General features: G+C 41.0%; 2 protein-coding genes across 2 annotated transcripts; one reads left to right on the top strand and one right to left on the bottom strand.

The window, feature by feature from the left end:
- Window positions 1-143: 143 nt before the first annotated feature.
- alg12 (ALG12 alpha-1,6-mannosyltransferase) lies at window positions 144-5,802 on the bottom strand. The gene is made up of 10 exons (XM_026146075.1): window positions 5,756-5,802; window positions 5,423-5,586; window positions 3,067-3,199; window positions 2,788-2,961; window positions 2,493-2,687; window positions 2,294-2,397; window positions 1,602-1,825; window positions 1,269-1,438; window positions 1,054-1,129; window positions 144-622 (listed from the first exon to the last, which is right to left on the bottom strand). Exons 2-10 carry the CDS (start codon window positions 5,579-5,581, stop codon window positions 385-387), a joined length of 1,473 nt encoding a protein of 490 aa, XP_026001860.1. The 5' UTR covers window positions 5,582-5,586; window positions 5,756-5,802; the 3' UTR covers window positions 144-384.
- A 112-nt stretch (window positions 5,803-5,914) lies between these two features.
- creld2 (CRELD disulfide isomerase 2) lies at window positions 5,915-14,795 on the top strand. The gene is made up of 10 exons (XM_026146076.1): window positions 5,915-6,271; window positions 6,432-6,514; window positions 6,737-6,847; window positions 7,007-7,098; window positions 7,967-8,143; window positions 8,896-8,994; window positions 13,171-13,254; window positions 13,421-13,516; window positions 14,022-14,162; window positions 14,317-14,795. The coding sequence occupies exons 1-10, from the start codon at window positions 6,128-6,130 to the stop codon at window positions 14,373-14,375; spliced, it is 1,086 nt and encodes a 361-aa protein (XP_026001861.1). The 5' UTR covers window positions 5,915-6,127; the 3' UTR covers window positions 14,376-14,795.
- Window positions 14,796-23,608: the final 8,813 nt, after the last annotated feature.

Below are 23,608 nucleotides of genomic sequence, written 5' to 3'. Positions count from 1 at the left end.
GTAGTCTTGTTCTTATCAATGAGACCGAAAAGCTGGTGTTTAGTGTGGAGCCTTAAGGCACACGAGTACAAGAATTCAATGTTTTCACTTCATTTTAAGCATCTCCAGTGTTCAGTGAACTTTATTTTTTTGTTATCCTCTGAGCTAAAAAATAATAATACAAAGATTTATTCAGAAGACAAAATAATTTCACGGAGAACGTGTGGTAGCTCGTTTCCTTGCATGAGAGCAGATAAGATTTAGATTCATGACTATGTTAATGCAACACTGATAATCTTTTGTAGTGGAAATGTGATACCTGGAGAGATACTTTTTATTATTCTGTAAAAGCACTGGTTTCACAGTAGTGGTCAGCAAATTTAAAGAAAAAAATCCAACACTTGTTTAAGTCACTGTTTTGATGGCCTTTCTCTCCATCAGCACAGTTTTTCTCTCCAAGTGCACTCTGACAGGAGGGAAGTGAAACACACTGAAGGCAATGTTGCGGTAACCTTCTATGAAGGTCAGAGGCTGATGGGTGTCCTGGAGTAATTCTATCTTGGTCGCATTAGCCTCCATCAATAGGTGCGAGTACATCTGCATAGCTGGGCTCGTGGGGCTCAAGTCCTCACGTTTGTCATATCTGTTGAAAATGGGAAGTAAAGTGTTAAAAATGTTTAAAATAATATTTTAAGTTTACTTAAAAAGCTAAGATAAAAAAATAAAGCTGTATTTATTTTTGTCACTTTGATGATGTAACCTGCTTCATAAGGCTTTCACAGACATGTTTATTGAGGTCCAGCATGTCTGACCTGCCTTTCCAAAGTATTTGTACTGCAGTACCTATTCTGAGATTGTAACAATTTCCCCATTTCCAAATGTTACCCATGTTATAATATTTGAAAAAAGCTAAAACTGACAATACAGATACTGAAAACTGAAGTGAGGCCAAATTTTTTTCTGAATTCTAAGCTTAACTCAAAACACACACAAAAAAATAGAAAATTTAAAACTGTATATATAAAAAAAAAAGAAGATTGGTGGACAGATTTCAGATCAAAATAAAACACCAACCTCCAGTTTTTGTTTAGTTGTAGGAAGCGTGAAACTCCAGTCTCAGCAGTGTAGGTGTCAATGTGAACAAATACATCTGAGGAAAGACAGCAACAATGAGAGTTCACTAGAAAACCACGATTCTTTATCTCCTGCATTTCTGACAGACTTTTAAATATGTAACTGTGTGAGCGCTCCCTTCAGAAAGAAAAAAAAAAGCTTGATGTGATTCCAACCTGCTGAGGCTGGCAACAGCCGGTGTAGTTCCTGCATTCCTCTGCCTCCAGGGTAGTTGTGGTGAGAAACATAGAGGCAAATACCAGAGTATGCCGTGTTTGCCAACAGCTGGCCAACCACAAATGCAGAACCCAGTTTGTATATCCAGGATTTCTGGTAGTTGCACAAACTAAATCACATAGAAGGAGGAAAAAAACAAACAAAACAGTAAAAAGCATGACAAACAGCTTCAGCTCTCCAAATTTCAATGTCAATTTTAAGAGAAAGGAAACTTTTTAGGATCATTCACTCTTCTTTCAATATAAGGACAGGTGCCGTACGTTTCAGCTTACATGAAAGAGCAACCACGCGCAGCCACCAAACTGAGCACGGGAAAAGTGTATATGATGAAACGCAGCTCTTTGTGGGGCAACAGTGAGTAGAGCAGAATGAAGCCCACTGTGGGCAGCAGCAGTGCTCTCATTCGCCTGTCAAGGAGGCCAAGGGGGACAAAGAACAGCGTGCAGCCCAGGGCGCGAGGTACAGCAGAGTAGAAGTACCAGAGAAATGGAGAGGTTTACTGGGGAGAATAGTCAAGGACTGCTATAACCAACCAACAATAAACCAACAACAATGTAATAAAATTACCTGAATTTTAACTGAGCTAGAATGCTAAAGGAGACTGGACTCATACAGGAATATTTTAACAAAGGGCATCAACATGCTGTTCATCAACACGCTTTTAAGATACCATGAAACTAAAACATTTATTAAATTAACAGTTATAAACTAAGAAATCTGTTGCTGTGAAATTGTGCAATACAAATAAAATGACTGAAATATTCAGTCCAACAAGGAAAGTAATTTTTCCACAGTCAACAAAGTCCTAACTCTAACAGTTATCCTCTCCTACTATTTCCATAAAGTGAAATGTCACATTTTCTAATAGATTGTGTTTTTCTTGTGGTTGTCATTTCCCCCCCATAGTTTCCCAACTATCAAACAGCTAAGCAAACAGGATGTGCTGGAATAAATCAAAGGATATTCCCCAGTTGGAACTTTTGTTGAGAATGGTGTTGTACCACAAAACCTGGCCTTCAGGCCACAGGAGCTTCCTCCAGAAGAAGGTATCAACAGCCACTGTCAGAGCTGCAGGAGACAAAGGAAAGCAAACACAAACAGTGATCAGCACGTTTTTAATATTGTTAGACATACACTGTATTTATTATAGATGAACCACTAACCTAATGACAATATCCCAGCAGGAACAGTATATTTCAGCAGCTGCAGCAGCCCCAGCTTCCTGCTCAGGAGCGACATCAGTAACATGAGGCCCATAAAGATGCACAACTCTGACCGGAACACAATGATGACCAAAGCAGACAGGGAGATGAACCGGCCATATCTCTGAGCCATCCATGATGTGAATGCTATAAGAACTGGGCCGAGAATTTTACTCATCATTATAATGCTCGATTATTTAAGTTCCAAAAATAACAAAGAAAGAAACTAGAACTCAAATGAGAGCTGATGGGTTACCTAATGGCAGGGCGAATACATTGGGCAGTGTCCTTGTGCTGTAGAACATTAAATGAAACTGAGATGCACATATAAGGCAGAAAAGGTCTGCAACTGTGGAGCCAAACTGCCTCCTTGCTTCTCTCTGCATGTGCCACAGTGCACCGATGACGCACACTCCCAGGGAAGCTCGGACTGTGCAGAAAGAACAGCACATTAAACATCTCTTTAGAGCTTTTAATTACCTTTACATCTCAGTGGTTTGGATACTAAACAACAAAAAGTGAGATGGTACGCTACCTATAAGCTGTGTGTAGAATTTTGGTGCATCCAGCAGGGAAGAAAGAAAAACAACAGGGGAGGAGAGCGTGGAGAGGAAGAGGGGGCCAAGGAAAGTCCGCGGCACCACACCGGGGAACTCATGATGGTCATACTGAAAAGAAAAAAAAAAAAAAGGTACTTTCTAAGACTTATACAGCCACAAATCACTGTGATTTAAAGTGATTTAAAATTTATAAATGTGATTTATAAGTGATTTAAAATCCTTTAAATCACCGTATAAGTGATTTAAAGGAGCTCAAAAACAAGAGTAGATAAAACAATCTAATCTCTCGCTTTCAATCAAATCACATGACCCTAAGCAAGACCTGGAATTTACCCAGATGTCATGGATTTTTTTCTCCCTTTTTATCAGAACAAACAAGTAAACTGTCTAAAGCATTTCTGTTATGTTAAAGTCAGGACTCTCTTGGCTGTTCTAAAACATGGATTTCTTCTTTCTAATCATCCTATAGTTGGTTTTTCATTGTCTTGACTCTTCTAAGCTTCAAATCATGGAGTGATGCCCCAGTATTTTACTGTATGTATGCTTTTGACTGAATTTTGAATTTATTACTCTCTGCATGTCCAGATATCCAGACCATAAAAAAACAAAAATAAAAAGCCAAACCATGATCCTCCCTCCACCGTGCTTTACAATGTCTTCACAGCATTGTTTCACCCCCTACACTGTACAGTGCATGCTTCTTATAAAGGTAAACCTTTGTCTAATCTTCCCAGAGAAGATTTATCTAGTAAAATTGAGCAACATTCAGGCATTCTCATGCAAATTTGAGATGTGTTGCAATGTATTTTTAAGTCATTCTCACAGTTACTCTGTCATCTGTGGAAGGATACTACTGACAGCTCTGTACCATGTAGTGTAGTTCATCTTGTAGTGAACACCTAATTAAAAATATCACAAGCTGTAAAGACTGCTGCAAATATTTTTGCTGTCTATTGGGTTCGTTTTTGTTTTTCCTTTTTGGGGGGTCCAAGTTTCCTAAGCCCTAGTCCAGTCCTAAGTTTCAGGACTGCTTACTGTGCTCTTGACTTATTATTTTTCAGGACACCCTCATCACAGGGAACACAACAGTCCTGCATGTTATCAAGTTGTAATATATTGTGATAAGCAACATTGTAATAAACAATAAAATAGAACAAAAGCATTGATGCCACAACAGAACAGAATAAAGCCCAATAGATACTGATATTGAGTAATTTAAAAATTCCGATATATCAACTTATTGTTTTTCTTTCAGGCACACAAAACATAATAAATGTCAGGGAAATCTGTTTATGTGTAGTTGTTTATGAGTCTTTACGAAGGTTATAAGACATTTCTGTTTAAAAATGTTTTATTGTCATAACAAGATCAGCTGGTTGTTGAGTTTGTGGCATTTCAAACAGGTTTTGCCAGGCTAGCTTCAGAGTGCCCTCTGGTGTACATGCAATGCAACATCAATACTCCGAAAGGTGATTCTCCAGTCTCTTCTTTGGATTTTTTAAATTTTAAATTTCTTATAAATCTTGATAGTGATATATCAGAGCACTACAATGAAGGCAGAAAAGAACTGCAAAGCAATGTTAATGCTGAAAGCCAACACTGTAGGTCAAGTCTAGTCAGTTACAAAATTTAGTGACCCTAATATTAGTCCTCATTAGGACCACAGTTATTGGTGGCCTCCATGGCATAAATCCAATAGGTCTCTCTTTGTTTGAGGCTTTGATTTTATCCCCAACCCTGGCATCAAAGCTCGTAGTTCCCAGTAGGGTCGAGTTACTCCCATGATGTGCTTATGTGTAGTGCGTTTTGCCTTACAATAAATCAGATTAAATAGGAACAGTATACCTATGTTCAGCCACCCTGTCCCTCAGTTTTGGTCATATTTTTCCCCATGTTTCAACAGAGCTCCTGTTATGTTCTCTTGTTTTATTGTGAATGAATGTATTTTTCTAATATTGTGACGTGAATGGGTGAGGATAAGACCACATTTATTTTTTTCTTGTAGCTATAGGTTTACGATGGAACAGTCCACACCGCAGTATAGCTGTCAAACTACTGGTGTGTATGATTTTTATAGCAAGCATCAATAGCAAGCAGAATGTTTGGGACGTAGCATTACATCAAAAGTAGGATTTAAACTGTACCCGCAGCTGTCACATTTTTTTTTTCATAATGTACCTTATATTTAACATCTTTAGGGCCGTAAGAATGGTATTCTATTTTTTAAAATGACAAAAAGGGAAATTGAATATTACGAATGTTTTATTTACATCCACGGGTGCTTTCTGTGTCCACTTAGCTTATTAACACATCAAATGGCTGCATGCTTACCTTGTCAAAGTCAAGTCTGTGATACAGAAGGTCGTGTGCCGCCTGTAAGTTGAAGCTCTCCTCAACCTTAGTGAACGGGCAAATAAATAAATGCAAGAGAGCCACGGAAGCTAATAAAAACAACAGTGGTAGCCCCAAAACAGTCCTCTTTTCAGCCATGACAGCTGAAAAAAAAGAGAAAAGGCTAGTTTTCACTTCCGGCAGTCACAGGAAGTGAACGATGCAACTTTTACTTTGGCTAAAGACGTTGAGGGGTTTTTATTAGTAGGGCTTTTGAGAAATATTATTGAAACCTAATTTTAAAAAAATGAAAAAAAATTATTTTGAATTTACCTGCGAGCTTCCTGAATTTTCCGCGTGGGGATGGGGTTTTTTTTCTATTGTCCCGCGCGTGGCGACTCACGATTGGTTTTCCATTTTATTGACAGGCGGTTACAGCCAATCACCACAAGCCACAATTCGATTAAGACGCTGACGCGGAAAACTAGAACCGCTTCAGGGTTGTTTTTTTTCCCCATGTAACCGGCATGTAAATACCATTTTGTCACGCTTTGCATAGATAACGCTATTTTTCATCTAATGTTAGGAACACCTCGCATAGATGTGTCCGACCGCTGCAGCACTTTAACATCAGTGAAAAGCTTGCGTGCTAGTGGCTGGAGCGCTCGTCTCCTGATATGAAATTGTGTGAATTGATCTGCTGAGATGCTGTCCACCGGTCCAGAGCTGCGGCTGCTGCGCCTTTTGTCTTGCTTAACTCTTGTCTTACTTTGTCAAGTTACTGACGCCAAGAAGGATTTAAAAAGCGCCTGCAACACCTGCCGGCAAATCACCGAGAACTTCAACAAGGTCAGTGAGCGTTTGCAGACCTTCTTCCTTTGTGTTGTTTTTCATTGTGTTGACATGAACATACGTCAGTCTAATGTAAGATGCCTGGGTGTCCTTTACTCAGTGCAGGGTCCTTCTTATTTCTGGGCTCAAAAATTAAAATGTCTGCGTTGTATGTCAGGGCTTCGAGAGAACAGCAAACCAGAACTTTGGAGGAGGAAACACAGCCTGGGAGGAGAGGAAATTGTCTAAATATGAGACGAGGTGAGACAGCCAAGAGCCCAGCCTACAGGTCACCCTGCCACAGGTCCTGTGATCTGAGCTGTTTACTTGTTTACTTTTCACCAGACCTGCTTTCCATCAAATGAAGTTGTTTTCTTTTCTTTTCATGCAAATATAAATCTTCTTGTACATTTTGAGATGTATGTTTACAATCTCAAACTAACTTGTGCACTTGTCTCGTCTGCTGCTTTCCTTCCACCCCAGCGAGATTCGGCTGATGGAGATCGTGGAGGGGCTGTGCGACAGCAGCAGCTTTGAGTGCAACCACATGGTTGAGGAGCACGAGGAGCATTTCGAGACTTGGTGGTTCAAGAGGTGGGTTGATGCAAATGACGTGGTTGGATTTTAAAGGGGACCTAATGAGTGATGGACACATGGTCAGGCAGGCTGGCAGATGCTGATCAGGGTTGTTTGCGTTGTTAACCTGCTGTTAAACCTCGTCTCTTCCTGCCTTGTTTTCCTGTTGCAACACAGGAAAACGAAACATCCCGATCTGCACAAGTGGTTCTGCATAGAGACCATCAAAGTGTGCTGTCCAAAGGGAACATTTGGACCCGACTGCAATGGTGAGAATTTACAGATACACCCCCCAGTGCTCCAGTTATTCCCCCCCGTGTTTCATCTTAATTTTAGGGCTTCCAATGTTATTATGAAAACAGGTTGCTTGTGTCATACAACTTTTGCATTTTTCCAATGCTGTCCCAAGTCGTCAGATCTGTAAAACATCTACTTGCAAACAGTCCATTTCTAATTTGCGCCTCCTGTCTTCACCCAACTGTCACTCAGGAATAAATGTCAGTGTGTGTGCAAGTGGCCCTAAACATGAGCTAAACATGTCATGAGCAATGTTACACCTGACATCTTAAAGGCAGTTTAACAAAACAGTTTACGATGCATCTGTGGCACACATCTTATTATACTGACATCACTTTAAAATGAGGCTCACTAAGATGTGAGATGAGGAGTCAGGGACAGTATAGAGTGGGGGGCCATATTTGCAACTTATCAGCCGTATTTGAGCCTCCTTTCAAACCAAATTAACATGGACAACGACTACTTGGCAACCACCTACAGAAGTGCAACACATGAGGAAAAAGGATGTAATACAAATTTATGATTTCACACATTACCGATCTTCTATTTGTTGTGCCACAGGACCTTTAAAGAAAGATGCTTTTATATTTAGTGAGAGTTTTTGACATAAACATTACCATTACTGAACTATAGTGTTCAAACATCAGTGGTCTCTGTATTACTATGTATAGAAAAACAGTGGCATTGAGTGTTTTTGGTTTTTTTTGTTTTTTTAAAAAGAAAAAAATCTACCAAAAAAGCTGCAGAAGCTACCGTGCACAGAAAAAGAGAGATCCCAAGAGCGAGTTGTAAAATTTGGTTTAAAAGCACAAAAATAATTTGTCTGTCTTCATTTTTAAGCCTGTGTGGGGGGTTCTGAGCGACCCTGTCACGGGAATGGTGCGTGCGATGGAGACGGGACCCGTGGGGGAAACGGGAAGTGCAGCTGCCACCACGGTTATACGGGCGAGTTCTGCCTAGACTGCATCGACGGCTACTTCAACGAAGTGAGGAACGACAGCTTTTCTCTGTGCACAGGTAAAAAAAATAAATAATAAAAAACTCAGTTTACCTAAATAATAGAGGTGGGGATCACCATACATCCCACGATACGATATTATCACAATACTTAACGCACGATACGATATAAAAAAAATTTTTTTTTAAAATATTTTGTGATATTCAGATTCTGTACATAAAGGTAAACTTTATCAATATTCATTTTATCTAATATCAAAGTCTCACTCTCAGTCTTTCTCTCATTTCAGTCAGTTTTATTGTTGACAAACTGAACGGTTTGTATTACAGTCTAGTCCAACTTAACTGAATGCAACCATCTGGTACAATTATAGCTATTCTGAACTATGCAATTTATGAAAACTATGCAGCCCATTCAGCAACTGAAGAATTTGAAAGTAAATTAAAACAAAATATAATTTTACGTTAAATAAAAAAGTTTTAAACTTAATTAAAATAAAACATGTCTTAAATTAAAATAAGTAAACTGTCATGTTGGTGCCAAAAAAAAGTTAAACACATTTGGACAGTGAAGGAATGTCAGGATTCTTGCTCAGAAAAAGGAGCTGATCAGTCCACAAAAACTTTTTTTGTAACAAAATATCGATTTCTGCTGTCCCTGTAACGATACATTATTAGCAAACAAAATATCACGATACTACACAGTATCGATTTTTTTCCCCCACCCCTACTAAATAAGTTACCTGCTGTTGCACCAGAAACTCATCACCAACATGAACGTACTGATGGAAATTTGGTCTTCACTTCTGCAGAATGTCACTTCTCTTGCAAGACCTGCACTGGAGCAAACAATCAGGACTGTGATGAGTGCAAGGAAGGCTGGGAGGAAGACGACCAGGAAACTTGTGTAGGTAAGACAACGTGTACTGGCTCTCCATGCTACATGACATTCTCTTAACAAAAGTACTCAGATAAAGAGGTCATCTGAGCTATTGTTCTTGCTGTTTGGGTTCCATCATTGTTCCAACTTTGATTATTATACCACTGGTTGGATAAACCTGCAAATCTCCGATCTTTTTGCTGTTTCATAACAATTTATTGACTACACAAATTGTTGCGAAATCAACCAATAATGGACGGGTTAGTTATATTTTAAACTCAGAACAGTACCAGACCTCGTAAATTCTTGAAAATGTTATTTTTAAGTACATTTATGTTCATTTTAAAACTTGATGCTAGTAGCACAAGTCAGAATGCTAGCACAGGTTCGTCCAATTTAGCCTCAGTTTTCTGTTCTTGGCTAATACCCGGTGTGGTCTTCTGCTTCTCCGAGGTTTGATCTGCTGTTTTAGAGATGCTCTTCTGCATACCTTGGTTGTTTGTTTGAGTTAATCTTGCCTTCTTGAAGGCTTGAAGCAGTCTGAGGGGTATATTATGAAGTGAGATTAATGGCCATGTCAAGCTAAAAGTGGACTAAAAGGCTACATGTATAAAGGCCAATTTATACACCATGGAGTCCTACTTTAAAGAACTGTCATAGGTTTAACATTGTCTATTAGCCTGGATTTAAGAATTAAGAGTTTAAAATCATAACTCAGTGGAAAAATGAGACTAAAACTAAAACGTGGTGATTCATGTCTACTTTAAAGCAGGGTGACGCGCCTTCACCCGTACCTCTGCCAACCCCTGCTTGATTCGTTCCTTTATGTACATTTTCCAGTGTCTCACACACACTCTTTTGGCTGTGTACACAAATTATGGGGGCGTACGCCATAATAAGTAGGTTTGGTTGAGCACAAGAATGACAACATTACAGGGCGCAAGTTTGATAACATCATGGAGAAGCTAACGGCTCTCCAACGGGAGATTTAGAGACCAGTGTTGGACTGTTAGAATTGCTTTGAAATTCATATGAGCTGTTCGCACTAAAGTAAAAAGCACCATCACTTCATGTGGATACCCTTTCAGCGCCAGCTGCGGTCGCAAGGCTGGAGCCGAACAAAAACACCCTGATAACGACTGTGTTTAGACTGTTCCTTCCCATTCCATGCAAGGCCACCTGGGTTGGCTGGAAGACTGTTGGCTTAGCCTAGCAGGGCGAAGGACACTGTCTCGCACACACATACATATACACTGATATGCACACACTCATCGCCCCTCCCTTTGCAAACGCCTTCGATGCTTGTTCCCTCCTGGGAACACGGCGGGTCTGAGCCCGCGCTGGAATGGTAGCGCTGGGCAGGATGGCTGCTGTGTTTGCTTCGGATTACTCCTCACCCCCCACCCGACCCTGTGGCTTGTCACGTGTTCCATAATGTTGTGCTGTGGACATGTATGTGCTTTTTGTGCAGAGGAGTTTTTTAGTTTCCTGTTCTTATGCTGTCCTCCCAGGAGCCCAGCATGAGTAGAGGTCTCTCTCTCTTTTTTTTTTTTTTTTTTTTTTCCTCTTGTACTTTCCCATTGTAGTGTATATTTCAGTGTTTTTTTTTTTTTTTTTTTTTTTTTTTTTTCTGTAACGCTACCGATCTCCGACCTGTATCCCCATTATCCCCATGTGATGTCTGTGTTGTGTGTGTGTAAGGTCGGGGGGGGGGGGTGTCCCATTTCACTGCAGGGCAACCTGCACGTGTCGAATAAAGCCTTGATTGATTGGTTTAATTATGATCAGAATCATCTAAATCTTATATACATTAAATACAGGATGACAGAAGTGAATAAATACCACAGAAATGGAATGAAAGGGGAAAAAAAACACCAAAATCATATTTGAACAATTTCATAATCAATACTTCGTTAAAATGCTACACTAGTGTAATTACAATCAAATGAGGTGTGTGTTAAGTTGCCTTAACCAGATCCTATACGTCAGCGGTCCCCAACCCACCTGTTGGTGACCTGTAGTGGGTTGCAAGAGGTCAGGGTGTGAAATTTACCGCTGCTATGTGTGGTGTGAAAATGAATGTTGACCTTTTGGCTGGGGTCAAAGAAGGCATGCCCAAGAACATCCAAGGGTTCGATCCGCCGGTTAGCATCCAAGTCCAGCATTAGTTTAATCAGGCTTACCAACAAATGCTGATCACTGTGGCATCCTGTTCTCATTTTCAATCAGGTCAACAAGACACTTAAGCTTTAAGTGTCGGGTTTCTTGTGGGTGAGTCCTGTCTGATATTCAAATTATTCTTTTGTTTTAAATATATTCAGCAGTGAACACTGCAGCTTTCTTCTTTTTCTCAAGGACAGTCTCAAGGATAGCCTGGTGGCTGGCCCTGAGTGTGTATGATGAACCGGATTACCCGGGTAAAGCAGCAGCCTCGTAGCACGCTCCAAAGCTATTTAGCCCAGAGACCACGTTTCAATAATTAAATGGAATCTGAAGCATATCCTCTGGTGGCCTGTACCAAAGAGCCTGTGCACAGACACGAGGAACTACTGCAGACACATGACATGATAGGCCAAAGTCCATAACTTTGACTTTGATGGGACACTGATAGTGGTCCACAACCATTATGTTATCAGGTTTGCAGGCAGCACGTATGATTCTCATAGAACTCAAGTGGGATAGGTCAAACGGGTTTTATTCCCGGAGTTCATAATTTAAGAATATACATTGCTCAATGTCAAAGGAAAAAGCCGTCTCACTTTACAACATTGGAAGTGTCTGGATCCAAGCGTTTCAACTTCTCCAGGATGGAAATGTCACATTTTACCTGTTTGCAAAAGTTTCATGGTGATTCTTGCTGTATTTGATAGTCACACATTGTGTTGTGGCATTTGGTTACAAAACAAAGTTGCCTTCTGTAAGCAAAGCCTCCACCAAAACGGGACCTTGACACTGTCAGGAGAGTGACTGATGTCCATTTGATCAGGTTCCCCTGGAGACGGGCACCAACTGCTCTTTGAATGGTCACAGGTGAATCTTGAGGCAGTGTAATAGTCAAACATTTTTGCTTTCACCCTCATTCTGCACCCACAATAGATAAAGCCAGAAGAAAAATGTCTTTGAACACAATTAAAATATAATGATCTATATCATATATATGATGCATATAAGAACTCTTTGAGGTTTACAGAGAACGGTCTGAAACATAGAAAATGTCCAGTGAGCTGCAGTTCTCTTGATGAAAATGCCAAAGTTCAGAAGAGAATGGCCAGACTGCTTTGAGCGAGTGGAAAGGCAACAGTAACTCAAATACCCGCTTGTTATAACCAAGATATGCATAAGAGCATTTCTGAACGCACAACACATTGAAGTTTGAAGCAGGTGGGCTACAGCAGCAGAAAACCACACCGTGTGCTACCCCTGTGACCTAAGAACAGGAATCTGAGTTCTCACCGGCTCACCAGAAGTTGGAAACTAGGAGTTTGGAAAGATGTTTCCTGGTCTGACGAGTCTCAATTTCTGCGGCAACATTCAGATGTTGGGGTCATAACTTGGTGTCGTAAAATGATAAGTCCTCAGTATCCACAATGTTCAGAAAACCTTGGAAAATACTGATACTGAATATGATCGCAATTTCATATTGGCACTGATGGGCTGCCCCAAACACACCCATGTGAAGACTTAGCATTACCTATTGACTGTGATGATCATCAGTTCATCATTATTAATAGGTGGATTTAATGCTAGTTCAGTCCCTCTAAGTGTTATATAGGAAGCATTTCCTATAAACAAAACTCAGGTCGGTCAAAATGAAAACCTACGTGACAGTTTTATAAACTGCCATTTTTAAATAGTTATATAGTATGATTCATTTTGCATTCACTCAATCAAAATTAATTTCCTATCTTTTTGGGAATACAGTATAGCATATGTACACACAGAGCCTGAATCAAAACGCCTGGCTTAACAGGGAAAGTTGATAACCACAGAGGTAATACTTATTATGTCCAGCCAAGGTTTTAATTTTGTCAAACCATTCCCCTCTGACCTCCACCATTAACATCCAGTTTTGCCCCTGAGATCTAATCTGCAGACACTCACATTTTTTTGTGTTTTCACTCTGTGGTAAAGCACACAAAGAATGATCAGCAGATGGCGCTGTGTGGTTGCCAGCCTGTTTGATGGCTCTCTGTCTGATGTGTTGCAGATGTAAATGAGTGTTCCAAAGACCCTGTTCCATGCAAAGAAGATCAGTACTGCCTCAACACAGAAGGTTCCTACTCTTGCAAGGGTAAGAGGTCATATGCCAAACAGTAGCTTTTGGAGCAGTGTGGAAATTTGCTTCCAGTGAACTTATCGCTGTTAGGTGTTTCATATTACAATGTCTGATTGTTATCCATTTACTGACAGTTTTGTGAGACCTATCTAACTTTATTCGGTATGTTTGTTCCTCAAAGCCTGTGATAAAGTTTGCTCCGGCTGCACTGGAGCCGGTCCCGATAACTGCCAGGCTTGTGCCAGCGGGTACCAAGACACAGAGGGAACCTGCACAGGTATTATTCACTATTTGAAAGATTTCTGACACTACGTTAAAGTATCAGTCTCCACTTTGAGTTTAATACAAATGAAGCCAAAAGACGCAGTCCTTGGAAGTAAATTCTTAGTGCTTCCATGCTGGCGACCTGTCCAGGGTGGACCCTGCCTCTCGCCCTATGACATGTCATTGATGTGCATACTGTAAGCATGAGTCTCTCATCACAGTAGGATGCAGGCTTAACTTTAGATCACTTTATATTTGCATATTTACATCTTCCCTTTATGTGTCTTTAATTGTTGTAATAAAAAAAGATATTGTGAGCTCCAGACTGCTGTGGATGGACAGAACCTCTTAATTCTACCCTTGGAAAGTCTGTTTTAGTTCCCCTTAACTGATGTCACATTTGTAAGGATAATGCATTTTTGGGTTGCACCCATGAAAAACTTCTCTATACATTTTATCTATATATTCGATATTTTTTTTTTTTTTTTTTTTAATGTATTTATTTAAATCTTTGCCAGATGTGGATGAGTGTTCGCAGTCAGAGCCAGTGTGCACAAAAGAGCACCAGGAGTGTGTCAACAATCAAGGCAGCTACACGTGCATCTGCTTTGAAGGCTACGAGGAGCAAGATGGGGAGTGTGTGCAAACACAACAGCCAGGTGAGGATGAGTGTTGGCATGAGGTAGCACAATACCCATTCTAACAAGTTTTCAGTAGTAATGTAGGATGTGAGGATGTTATTTAAGCAACATGTTTACTTTGTGTGCTTCACTGACTGCAGTGTGATTAATTCTATAAGTTTTCCTATGTTAGATACAGCCGAGGAGTCGGAAGCATCTGAGGCAACCGCGAGTCCACACGGAGAGCTTTGATGTCACAAACGGGGACCAGGAAGAACAAACTGTTGACATTGCTGCACATTCGAAGCCCCTCCTTCATAAAACTGTCAACCACATGCACTTAACGAAACAACGAGAGCCGAGAGGACGTCGATTTCCAGCAGAGGATGATTAACAGAGAAAAAAAAACACACACCTTTTACGCTCTCACCATGCTGGGTGTTGCTTTTCTCCAGTGTGCTCAGACTCGTTGTCTTTGTCTTATATGGTTTTAAAAAGCAACGATGTTTCAATAAAGATTCATTATGTGAAGTTTATCAAAAACTGACCGACGTCATCGGAATGCGGACGCTTTCAGCTTTGGGAGTTTTTGTGTATGTTGCAGCAATCATGCATTACCACAGGATGGCAGTATAGTCTTATGAAATAAAGACGCTCCAGCTTTAAACCATCTGGACAGGACTAGACGGTGCTTCTCTTGCCCTGATATCGCATAAATATTTTGAAGCTAGGCCAGATCACAGCTGTGTATTGTCCATTATATTCAATATCAACATCATTCTTATTTCCACCAACATTAACCCTCACTTATACCACACGGCCCGGTTCTACATGACGTCTGCTTGGTCTTGCAAACCCGAACCATCACCTACCCTTGATTGGCATGCTTTTTGGAAAGGCCCTTCCTCTGGCCCTGTGGGGATCAAAACACATTTTTCTAACCTAAGTCTCACCTTGCGGTAAATCTTCCCAGCTTCCTCTGTGATGATGTCAGCTGTTTTGACTGCAAGGCCCTCTAAGACATAAGAAAGGGCAAGTAAAGGCCTGTCTAATCTAGCAGTGAGGCAGCAGAGAGCCCACCTCTCTGCCTACTGTTAACTCCACCATATGGAAAGGGGTTTTCTGGAGGCATAGGAATATGGGGTTCACCAAACATATAGATATATATATATATATATATATATAGATAGATAGATAATTGCCAAAGCAGAAAATTAGTAGAAGGAAAAAAATGAGCAAACTTGTCCTTCTTAAAAATTCATGACTTATAGCTCTAGCAAGACTGTTTTTTCTTTAGGAGAGCACCAGTATGAGTCAGCGTACTGACTAATACATGAGTCAGTGTACCTATTATTGATGCTACAACACCCATCTAGGTGAGTTTAGCTGTTATGAGATGTACACTGTATTTGTTATGATGCTTCCACCGCCGCCTCAGCCGCAGACCAGCTCAAGCAGGGATCATCATGTCGCGGCGAGCTGATGCAGAGTGACCAGGCACCATGAGTAATCACTGTAAATTCACCTGTTTTTTTTTTTTTTTTCTCTGACGCACAGGGCTTTTCTTATTTATTGCACTCCGAGGCAGTGGCGCAGCAGAGATTTTGTGATTCACTCACAGCGCCCGTCTTATCAGGCTGTGGCACAAAGTGGGATTCATTTCACTTATCTAAGATGCACAGTCACTCTGTTTGGACTGCTGACTTTCTGGAGTCGGGGGTATTTCTTGAAGCTGAATGCCAAAATGTGAGATAATTTTCTGCGATTATCAATGTGGTTCTTGTTGTCACAGTTTGTGAATGTTCTGTGGTTCATGCTCACTTTACTTCCCCTGGAAGTTAATCATCAGTGTCTCAACAAAGTCAGAGAAGCAAGTTTCACAGGTCTGAGGCTATCTTGTATTACATCTGTAGACTCATTTCAGATTCTTAGTACCCTTTCCTGTAGTAGGTTTTACACGTCATGTTAAATACTGTGCAAAAGTCTCAACCCGCCTATCATTTCTTAAAATATTTTGTTTCCAAAGAGCCAGACCTTCTTCTCACTTTAAAAGTGGCTTTGAGCAATAGCTCTCCAAAGGTGTCTGAAGATCTTTCAAAGTTTTCTTTGTCCATTGGTTAGTTTTTCACTTATGGTCAGGAACTTTGCGTTTTTAGGGCTTTGGAAATCGAAGTGAGTGACGTTAGGTTGAGGGTCTGAGGACACCTGAGGAATGGAGAAGAAGTGTACTGGTGTGTGAGCATCATTCTTGTCTCAGGAACAAGAGTGATTTGAAAAGCTGTAGTGACTACAGAAGGTTTTGATGAGCTGTACCATGAAGACATGGGAAAGAGTTTTCCAGGTTAAGAAGAGGTGACGAGTTGCACTGTGTCTTTCTGGATCTGTAGTACTGTAGTGCAGGGCATTTTTGAGGACAGTGGTAAGGTGTGCAGTAGGAGTGATGGATGGATTCGAGTTGGGGGTGGGACTATATCAGGGATCGGCTTTGTAAGAGAGTGCCAGGAGGGTGGTGACTGCTTGAAGGATAGCAGATTTACAAAGACGGTAGTGAGAGCTGCTATGATGCATGGTTTTGAGATGTTGGTCAGATTGAAAGACTGAGGTGGCAGAATTGAAGATGTTATGGTTTTAGTTAGGAGTGGGCATGACAGACAGGATGAGAAATGAGTACATCAGAGGGTCAGCTCAGGTCGAGCAATTTGGAGACAAAGTTGCAGAGACAAGGATGAGATGGTTTGGAATGAGAGGAGAGATAGTGGATATGTTGGACAAAGGATGCTGAAGGTGGAGATGCCAAGCAAAGGGAAGACCACAGAGAAGGTTAATGGATGTAGTGGGATGATCTGATATCATCGTGTTGGTGTTGTTCCCAGATCATCATGAAAATGTTGTTCCAGGTTCAACATTGCAAGTGACCAATCACATTGTTGTGACGTTATTCTTTTGCGCACCAAGCTATTCGTGCATTTATGAAATTCCAATGTTGCAAGGACAATATCAATTCTGCTTACCGTTTATTAAAGGGTTAGGGTCAGGGTCCGTTGATCGGCGAACAGAGGCGGTTTCTCGCAGTTTAAGTACAGTTTTTTTGTTTTACGGTGGTTTTTCTCGAAGTTGCAAAAGTCTGACGTCACAACATTCTGATTGGTCACTTGCAATGTTGATCCTGGAACACCATTTAGTATGATGATCTGGGAACAACACCAACACAACGATATCAGGTCGTGCGATGTAGTGAGGCGGGATTGGCATGATACAGGAAGATATTGGGGATAAGGTGAGGCAGATATATCGCTATGGTGACCCCTAAAGGGAGCAGCTAAAAGAAGTGTCTCTAGGCACTTTATTACTAGCAACCTGTTACAAAAAATCATTGTTTTCTTGTCACTTCTTTAGTTGAATCTATGAAAAGGTTTGTACACTAGTACAGTAATAGAACATTAGTTCAGTTGATAAATCTACTGTTCACCGAAGCCTCATCAGAAATAGTTTCGGTGAAAGGGAAGAAAACACTGAGGAACACTGCCTCAGTGAAGACCTGTTGTCACTGCCAAATTGTCACCAGTATGTATGTAGGAGGTCCAGAGTGATGTAGAACAGTGTCTATGGCCATCTGTAAAGCACAGTGAAGGCTTGTGATGGTTTGGTACTGCAGTTCAGCCTGTGGTGTTGGGATTTGTCAAAATTGATGGAATTCTAAACACAGAAAAATAATACCTGGAAAACACCTGATTGGCAGTGGCTTCATTTTTCAGAGTGACAATGCTGTCAAACACACTGCCAATGTGGTAAAACCATAGAAAACCATAAAATGAACCACTATCAGTCATGGATTGGCCTCCCCAGAGCCCTGAAGTCAACATTATTGAATCAGTGTGTGATCATCTTGATGGAGAACAGAACAAAAGTCAGACAACATCAAAAAGAACTCAGAATGTCCTTCAAGAAGCCTGCTCACAACTACTTAAAGAAATGCAAAAAGAGAGTTCAGACTGTGTTGAAGAATAAAGGTGATCCTGCCTCTGATAATACATAACACTTCAGGTCTTGATGCATGCTCAATCATCCAGGTAAGTAAATCCATATCTTTTTCAGTGGGAGAAACGTTTCGTCACTCATCCAAGTGACTTCTTCAGTCTCAGCTGACTAAGCCGGACATTAAGGAGTGTGCAGAATCTCACACTCAACTTTTACCTGGTACCTGGTGGCAGGAGCACCTGTTCCAAACACTTTTTTTGATTGGAGCAACATTTCAGTGTTTTGCACTTGTGATCTTTCAGATACAGGCCTTCTGATCACAGGACTCGCCCACTTGTCTGCTGTTTAAATGAGGGTATTGTTTATTCCTGATGCTGGCCTTCATTTTCGTGCAGTGTAGTGAATCCCTGGTCAGTCTCCACACACACACGCAAGAAAAAAAAGAACTAAAACGTGCATCAAGATGTGTTTATGTGTCTACTCATGCATGTGGACCAATCCTCTGTGGTTGGAGGGGCACCCTGCTCAATTTTCTCTCGACTTTGTGGTGGTTTTTTCTCCTGCCAGTAAACTCAGCTGTGAAACACATGGTCCGGCTGTAGCGGGGTGACTGCGAGGACGCTGACGGGGTTACCGAGAAAGCCTAGCATCAAGCAGAGCAGGAAAATACACTGACAGTAAGCTGATGGCACCAGGATCTTCTACACTCAGAAATGCCTTTTCTTTTTCTTTTTTTGTTTTAGCCTGCCAAGACACTGTGCCCTCTATTTCCTGGCATCTCTGATTCTCCTCCTCCTGCTCATTCATCAGCGGTTAGATCGCAGGGCTGCTGTTTCTAAAAGCTATCCTTAGACAACAATCTTCATTGTTCCATTGTAAGGCAGTGGGACAGCGATAATCACAGTCCTGAGGTACACTGAGGGAAACTGCATGCTTAACTAGAAGCCAGATGTGGCACCATGTGTTTTTGTTGTCTGTTAGTGGTCTGCGCCGCCTCTGATGTGAGGCACTCCTTAAACTTGGTTCCCTCTCTGATGCGGTTGGGTTTGCCTTCCTTTTACCCAGCTGGATGCTCAGCCGCCAACAATTAAGCCTGACAAAGTGGAAACTCTGCAGGGCTGACCCAAACTGGATGCAGGACTCCTCAAGGTGCCGCTTGGTTGGTCACTTTGAGGACCCTTCAAAAGATGTGCAATGAGCCTGAGTGAAAGAAACCAGCACTCCTGCTTTAGTATGCTTCATAAAATGTAGGCTTTGGAGAGAAGTGAAAGCATGGGATAGATTACAGAGAAGCAGCTGGGGCCTAGCTATAGCTGTTTGCTTCAGGTGAAGGAGGGGGAAATTAGAAATTTGGTCTGTGTGAAACAGAGAAATAACGCACTGACTTGCAGTCTGTATGACCCTTGAAACACAAATGACCAAAAATCCAGTTTGGCAGTTTATTATAAAGTCTGTATCCGAGGCTCCAAACAGGGAAGTGTGTGCACTTCTGTAACCAAATAAAGGCTTCAGATGAGAAGGTTTAATGGTTTAAAGTATATTGGTGATCTAGACTGCAACATGAAAGACTCCTGGGATAGCTCATCTGATATGAAATATATAAATCTGAAATTAACTTAGTTTTCACTCGTATGTACTTATTTGTAGGGAGCAGACTATCATATTACACAACAATACCAATCCAGCACACAGTGATATTTAGCAGTCAGTTTAAACAGCTCCCATTTGAATATGTTTATTTGTTTCATATACTTTGGTTAATCTCCCCTTCAAGTTTGCCTTTTTTGTTCACCTTGATGATTGGATTTTCACTGTGTGCCTAAACTAGAGCCTGATCAATATATGGTTTGTAAGACCAACACCCGATATTTGTTCCTTTCCAATGTTCCAATACATTGGCCAATTTTTATTTCTAGACATATGAACTGTAAAAATATTTACCTAACCTTTGTTTTTTGACTCATGTACACTGCGTGACTGTGCTCTGATCAGCTGCTTGGTGTGTTTGTGTTGTTCCAAATATGTGTTGTCATCAGGGACGAACTAGACAACATCAACACTTGTAACATGGCTGAAGCGTGTTTCTTCTTTACTCTTTAAAATTTTCATTTATCAACTGTTAGAAATGCTGATATCAGTACATCAGTAAATAGTTGACGTCTGTCCATAACATGAGTGTGCCGATAAATCAGTTAGACTCTAGCCTCAGCTTCTGTGTCACACTAATCGCACTGCTCATGGGAGCAATTTTGGTAAAGAATTCAAAGCATCCAAACATGAATGTGGTGCATCAGGTAAGAAACAACCTTGTCTTAATCCTCAAAATGCAATTAAAACACCCACCATTTTGAGAATGGATGAGTTCCAATGAGATTCATCTTAGATGCACCAGTGCAAATGCTCAGTGGGCTTTGTAACTGCACATCCTATGCCATCCATAGCATCTACTACAACTGCCTGTTAAGAGGAGCCTGTGTGGAAGTGTAAAGTTGTATCGTTACACAAAAACACTAAACTGGAAGACGCTAAAATGCTGATGATAAAAATGTAAAATCTGTTTATATCAGGGAGAAAAAGTGGGAAATTACCACTAAATTTATTTTAGTGGTACGTTTGCAGCCCAGTCTAAAGATGAATGTTGAAATGTCACCCCCAAAATACTTTTGTTTGTGTACCAAAAAGCCATCCTTTCATTTCCTGCTTTTCCAATTCAGGATTTCGGGGTTGCTGGGGCGTGTCCCAGCTGCAATAGGGAAAAAGGGGTCAACCCTGGACAGGTTATCTGTTTCTTGTAGGTTTTATACATGTGCATGGACATGAATCATCCCATCCATCCATCTGTACATCCATTTTTTTCCCACTTATCCAATTCTGGGGCTGGAGTCTATCCCAGCTGTCGTACAGCGAGAGGCTTGGTACCCTCTGGACAGATCGCCAATCTGCTGCAGGGCACGGCCATGAATGAATCATCCCTACCATCACGAATCATCAGTTTTTTTTTTTGTTTTTATTTTAACAGACAGCTCAGCTTTGAAGTGAATGTTTCAGTTGGCAGGATGTTTCATGTTCGTGTGGTGATGGATGTTCTTGAGACTCCTTATAGCGCTGTCACACTAGTATGAAAATGCCCTGTAATGAGGAAAAATTAGTGTTTGACTTTGAATGCATTGCAATTTTTCATATTTAGAAACCTAATTTATAAATGCAGACAGATTTCCAACATGTTACAATCAATATGAGTCAGTCTGGACCGATGAGTGCGTACCTCCTTGCAACTCAGTTGATTTCCACCCAGGTTTCTTCTAGTTAAAATAGTATAAAACCAAGGTTGAAGAGCGTGTGAATCTTTCTGCAGTTGAATATCAACCAAGTCAATATTTGTGAAGGAATTTCAGAATTTCTCTTTCAAATCTATCAGGTTCTGTCTGGTCTCCAATTGTAAGTAGTTAAAATGAATTTTTTCGAATGTAGCTGACAGCAGATTTGCAGCAGATGGCAACAGATTTGCGATTTTCACTGATTTATCACAGTTAATTGCTTTATTTGTCATGGTCCTGGGTCGTTGACCCAGCGTTTTGTGTTTTGTGACTATTTCCCTCTGTTCTAGTTATTCTGTGTCCTCCCCCCTTGTGTCCGGTTCGGGTTCTAGATTTCCTGTTTTACTTTGTAGGTCTGTGTCTCGTTATGCCCATTAAGTTCCAGCTGTGTCCCCTCCTGTGTGCCATTTCCTCATTACCTGGTGTGTGTATTTATAGTTGGTGTCTGCCTGTGCTCCTCGTCGGCTCGTCTGCGTTCATCCATGTATCACTGCGTTCCTCCGTGTAGCTCTGCATTCTATGGTGTTTCGTTCCTGTCTCTGCGTCTCTCTGCCCCGCACCCCTTTTGTATGGTCTCAGGTTTGTCTTTAGTTTCTCCCAGTTTAGGTTTGTAATTGCTCATGTTGAGTTGCCTGTTTTTGCCACCACCACCACCACCTTGTAAATAAACATCACTCTGTCATCAGTTCGCTGCATCTTGGGTCCTCCTTTTCCTCCACACCACACGGCTCCCTCCGCCAGCTGTGACATTATTATCACAGATTACATATAACTGTCATTTTGACCCCATGCACACGAGACTGATTCCATTCTTTCTCTGTTTTTTGCAATAAAATGCCAAAAAGACAAACAAAAGTTGGTCTGAAGACAGTAACTGACGGTGAGCGGTCAACCAATGGGACTTCAGCATTACTGGGGCCTTGCTGTCCTGGCAACCAAGAAAACACGAAATAAGTGGCAACTCTCATTTTTAATCTAAAACGCTGTCTTTTTCTAACCCAAGCCATGTAGTTTTATTTCTTAAACCTAAGCAAACAAAGAATGACAAAGTAATTGGAGATGAAGTATCTGAATTTCAGGAGTGGGACCACGCCTCCAAACAAGCTCCTTCCGGTTCTCATCTATATATGTTCCCCCAGTTCTACAAGCTGTTCGCTTTCATTTACGTGCCCCACAGTCCCTCCCCTTTTCAATTCTTCTGTTTAGTACGTGGGGATCTGCCAGGCCCAAGCGCTGGCGCCAGTCCCCTTCGAGGCCTTCCCCAAACCGCAGCTCAATTCATGTCCAAGCCATTCACCTTTATCTACTATAATCAGGGCTGCACATAAGTGGTCCGCAGGTGCGCTGTCAAAATAAAAGACGCGCACCAGATAAGAAGTTGCAACGCGCGTTTGCGTACATAAGATTTTCTGGAGGAGGACAGACATTTGTTTAGAACTCTTAAAGATGTCGAAGAAGCTCCTTTAAGCAATTACTTTGGTGTTCCTCCACCTCCACAGAAATGTCAGAAGGAGTCCGAACCGCAAAAGAAGCGCGTATTCTCAGAAAAGTGGTTGCAGGTGGTGAGCTGGCTTCAAACAAATGATGAACGCACAGAGATGTGGTGCAGAATGTGCCGTGAAAATCCCACTCTAGCTGACAAAAACAGTGCCTTTTATATGTCTTTTATTTTGACAGCGAATGCGCACCTGCAGACCACTTATGTGCACCCCTGACTATAATCCTGTCAAAACTAAAATGAGGACCGTTAGAAATACTGTTAGTATTTCAGTTTTTTATATGAATCAAATGAAAATCTAAGTGATCAAAGGTTAGTTTTGCTTAGAATATTCAGCTGCTGATGCTAAAAGTTAATATGTAAGACATCTGGAATCAAGCACAGCTGCACAGTCTGCTGACTTCTGTGTTTTTGGACTGATAAACATGTTTTTCTTTAGCAGATTCAGTTCACTTCTGATGAAAACAAACAGGGAAACAAGATGTAAATCTGAATTATTTAGGTTGATGACTTTTTTTCCCCTTTCCCCCACAACATGTGCCGGTATCTGATGCATTAGCCAAGCATTCAATAACACTGCACTTTTCCTTTCATGTGTAAAAACGATACTCTACCTGGGACTGCTTGGTTCAATAAGAGAAATCCAAACATTTTTAATTATTCAACATGTTATTTGGCTGTGTTGGTTCATC

Source organism: Astatotilapia calliptera, chromosome 17 (genome assembly GCF_900246225.1).
Source record: "Astatotilapia calliptera chromosome 17, fAstCal1.2, whole genome shotgun sequence".
Taxonomy (NCBI): domain Eukaryota; kingdom Metazoa; phylum Chordata; class Actinopteri; order Cichliformes; family Cichlidae; genus Astatotilapia; species Astatotilapia calliptera.
The sequence above is the reverse complement of the archived record's forward strand: the minus strand, read 5'-3'. Positions and strand labels throughout refer to the sequence as shown.

Excerpts from the sequence above, each read along its gene's own strand:
- creld2 (XM_026146076.1), top strand. The coding sequence starts at position 6,128 with ATGCTGTCCACCGGTCCAGAGCTGCGGCTGCTGCGCCTTTTGTCTTGC. Across the intron at positions 7,099-7,966 it reads ATTTGGACCCGACTGCAATG|CCTGTGTGGGGGGTTCTGAG; the intron begins GTGAGAATTTAC and ends TTCATTTTTAAG. Across the intron at positions 8,144-8,895 it reads CAGCTTTTCTCTGTGCACAG|AATGTCACTTCTCTTGCAAG; the intron begins GTAAAAAAAATA and ends TCACTTCTGCAG.
- alg12 (XM_026146075.1), bottom strand. The coding sequence starts at position 5,581 with ATGGCTGAAAAGAGGACTGTTTTGGGGCTACCACTGTTGTTTTTATTA. Across the intron at positions 2,962-3,066 it reads ATTCTACACACAGCTTATAG|TCCGAGCTTCCCTGGGAGTG; the intron begins GTAGCGTACCAT and ends CTTTCTGCACAG. Across the intron at positions 1,826-2,293 it reads ACAAAAGTTCCAACTGGGGA|ACCTCTCCATTTCTCTGGTA; the intron begins ATATCCTTTGAT and ends TCTCCCCAGTAA.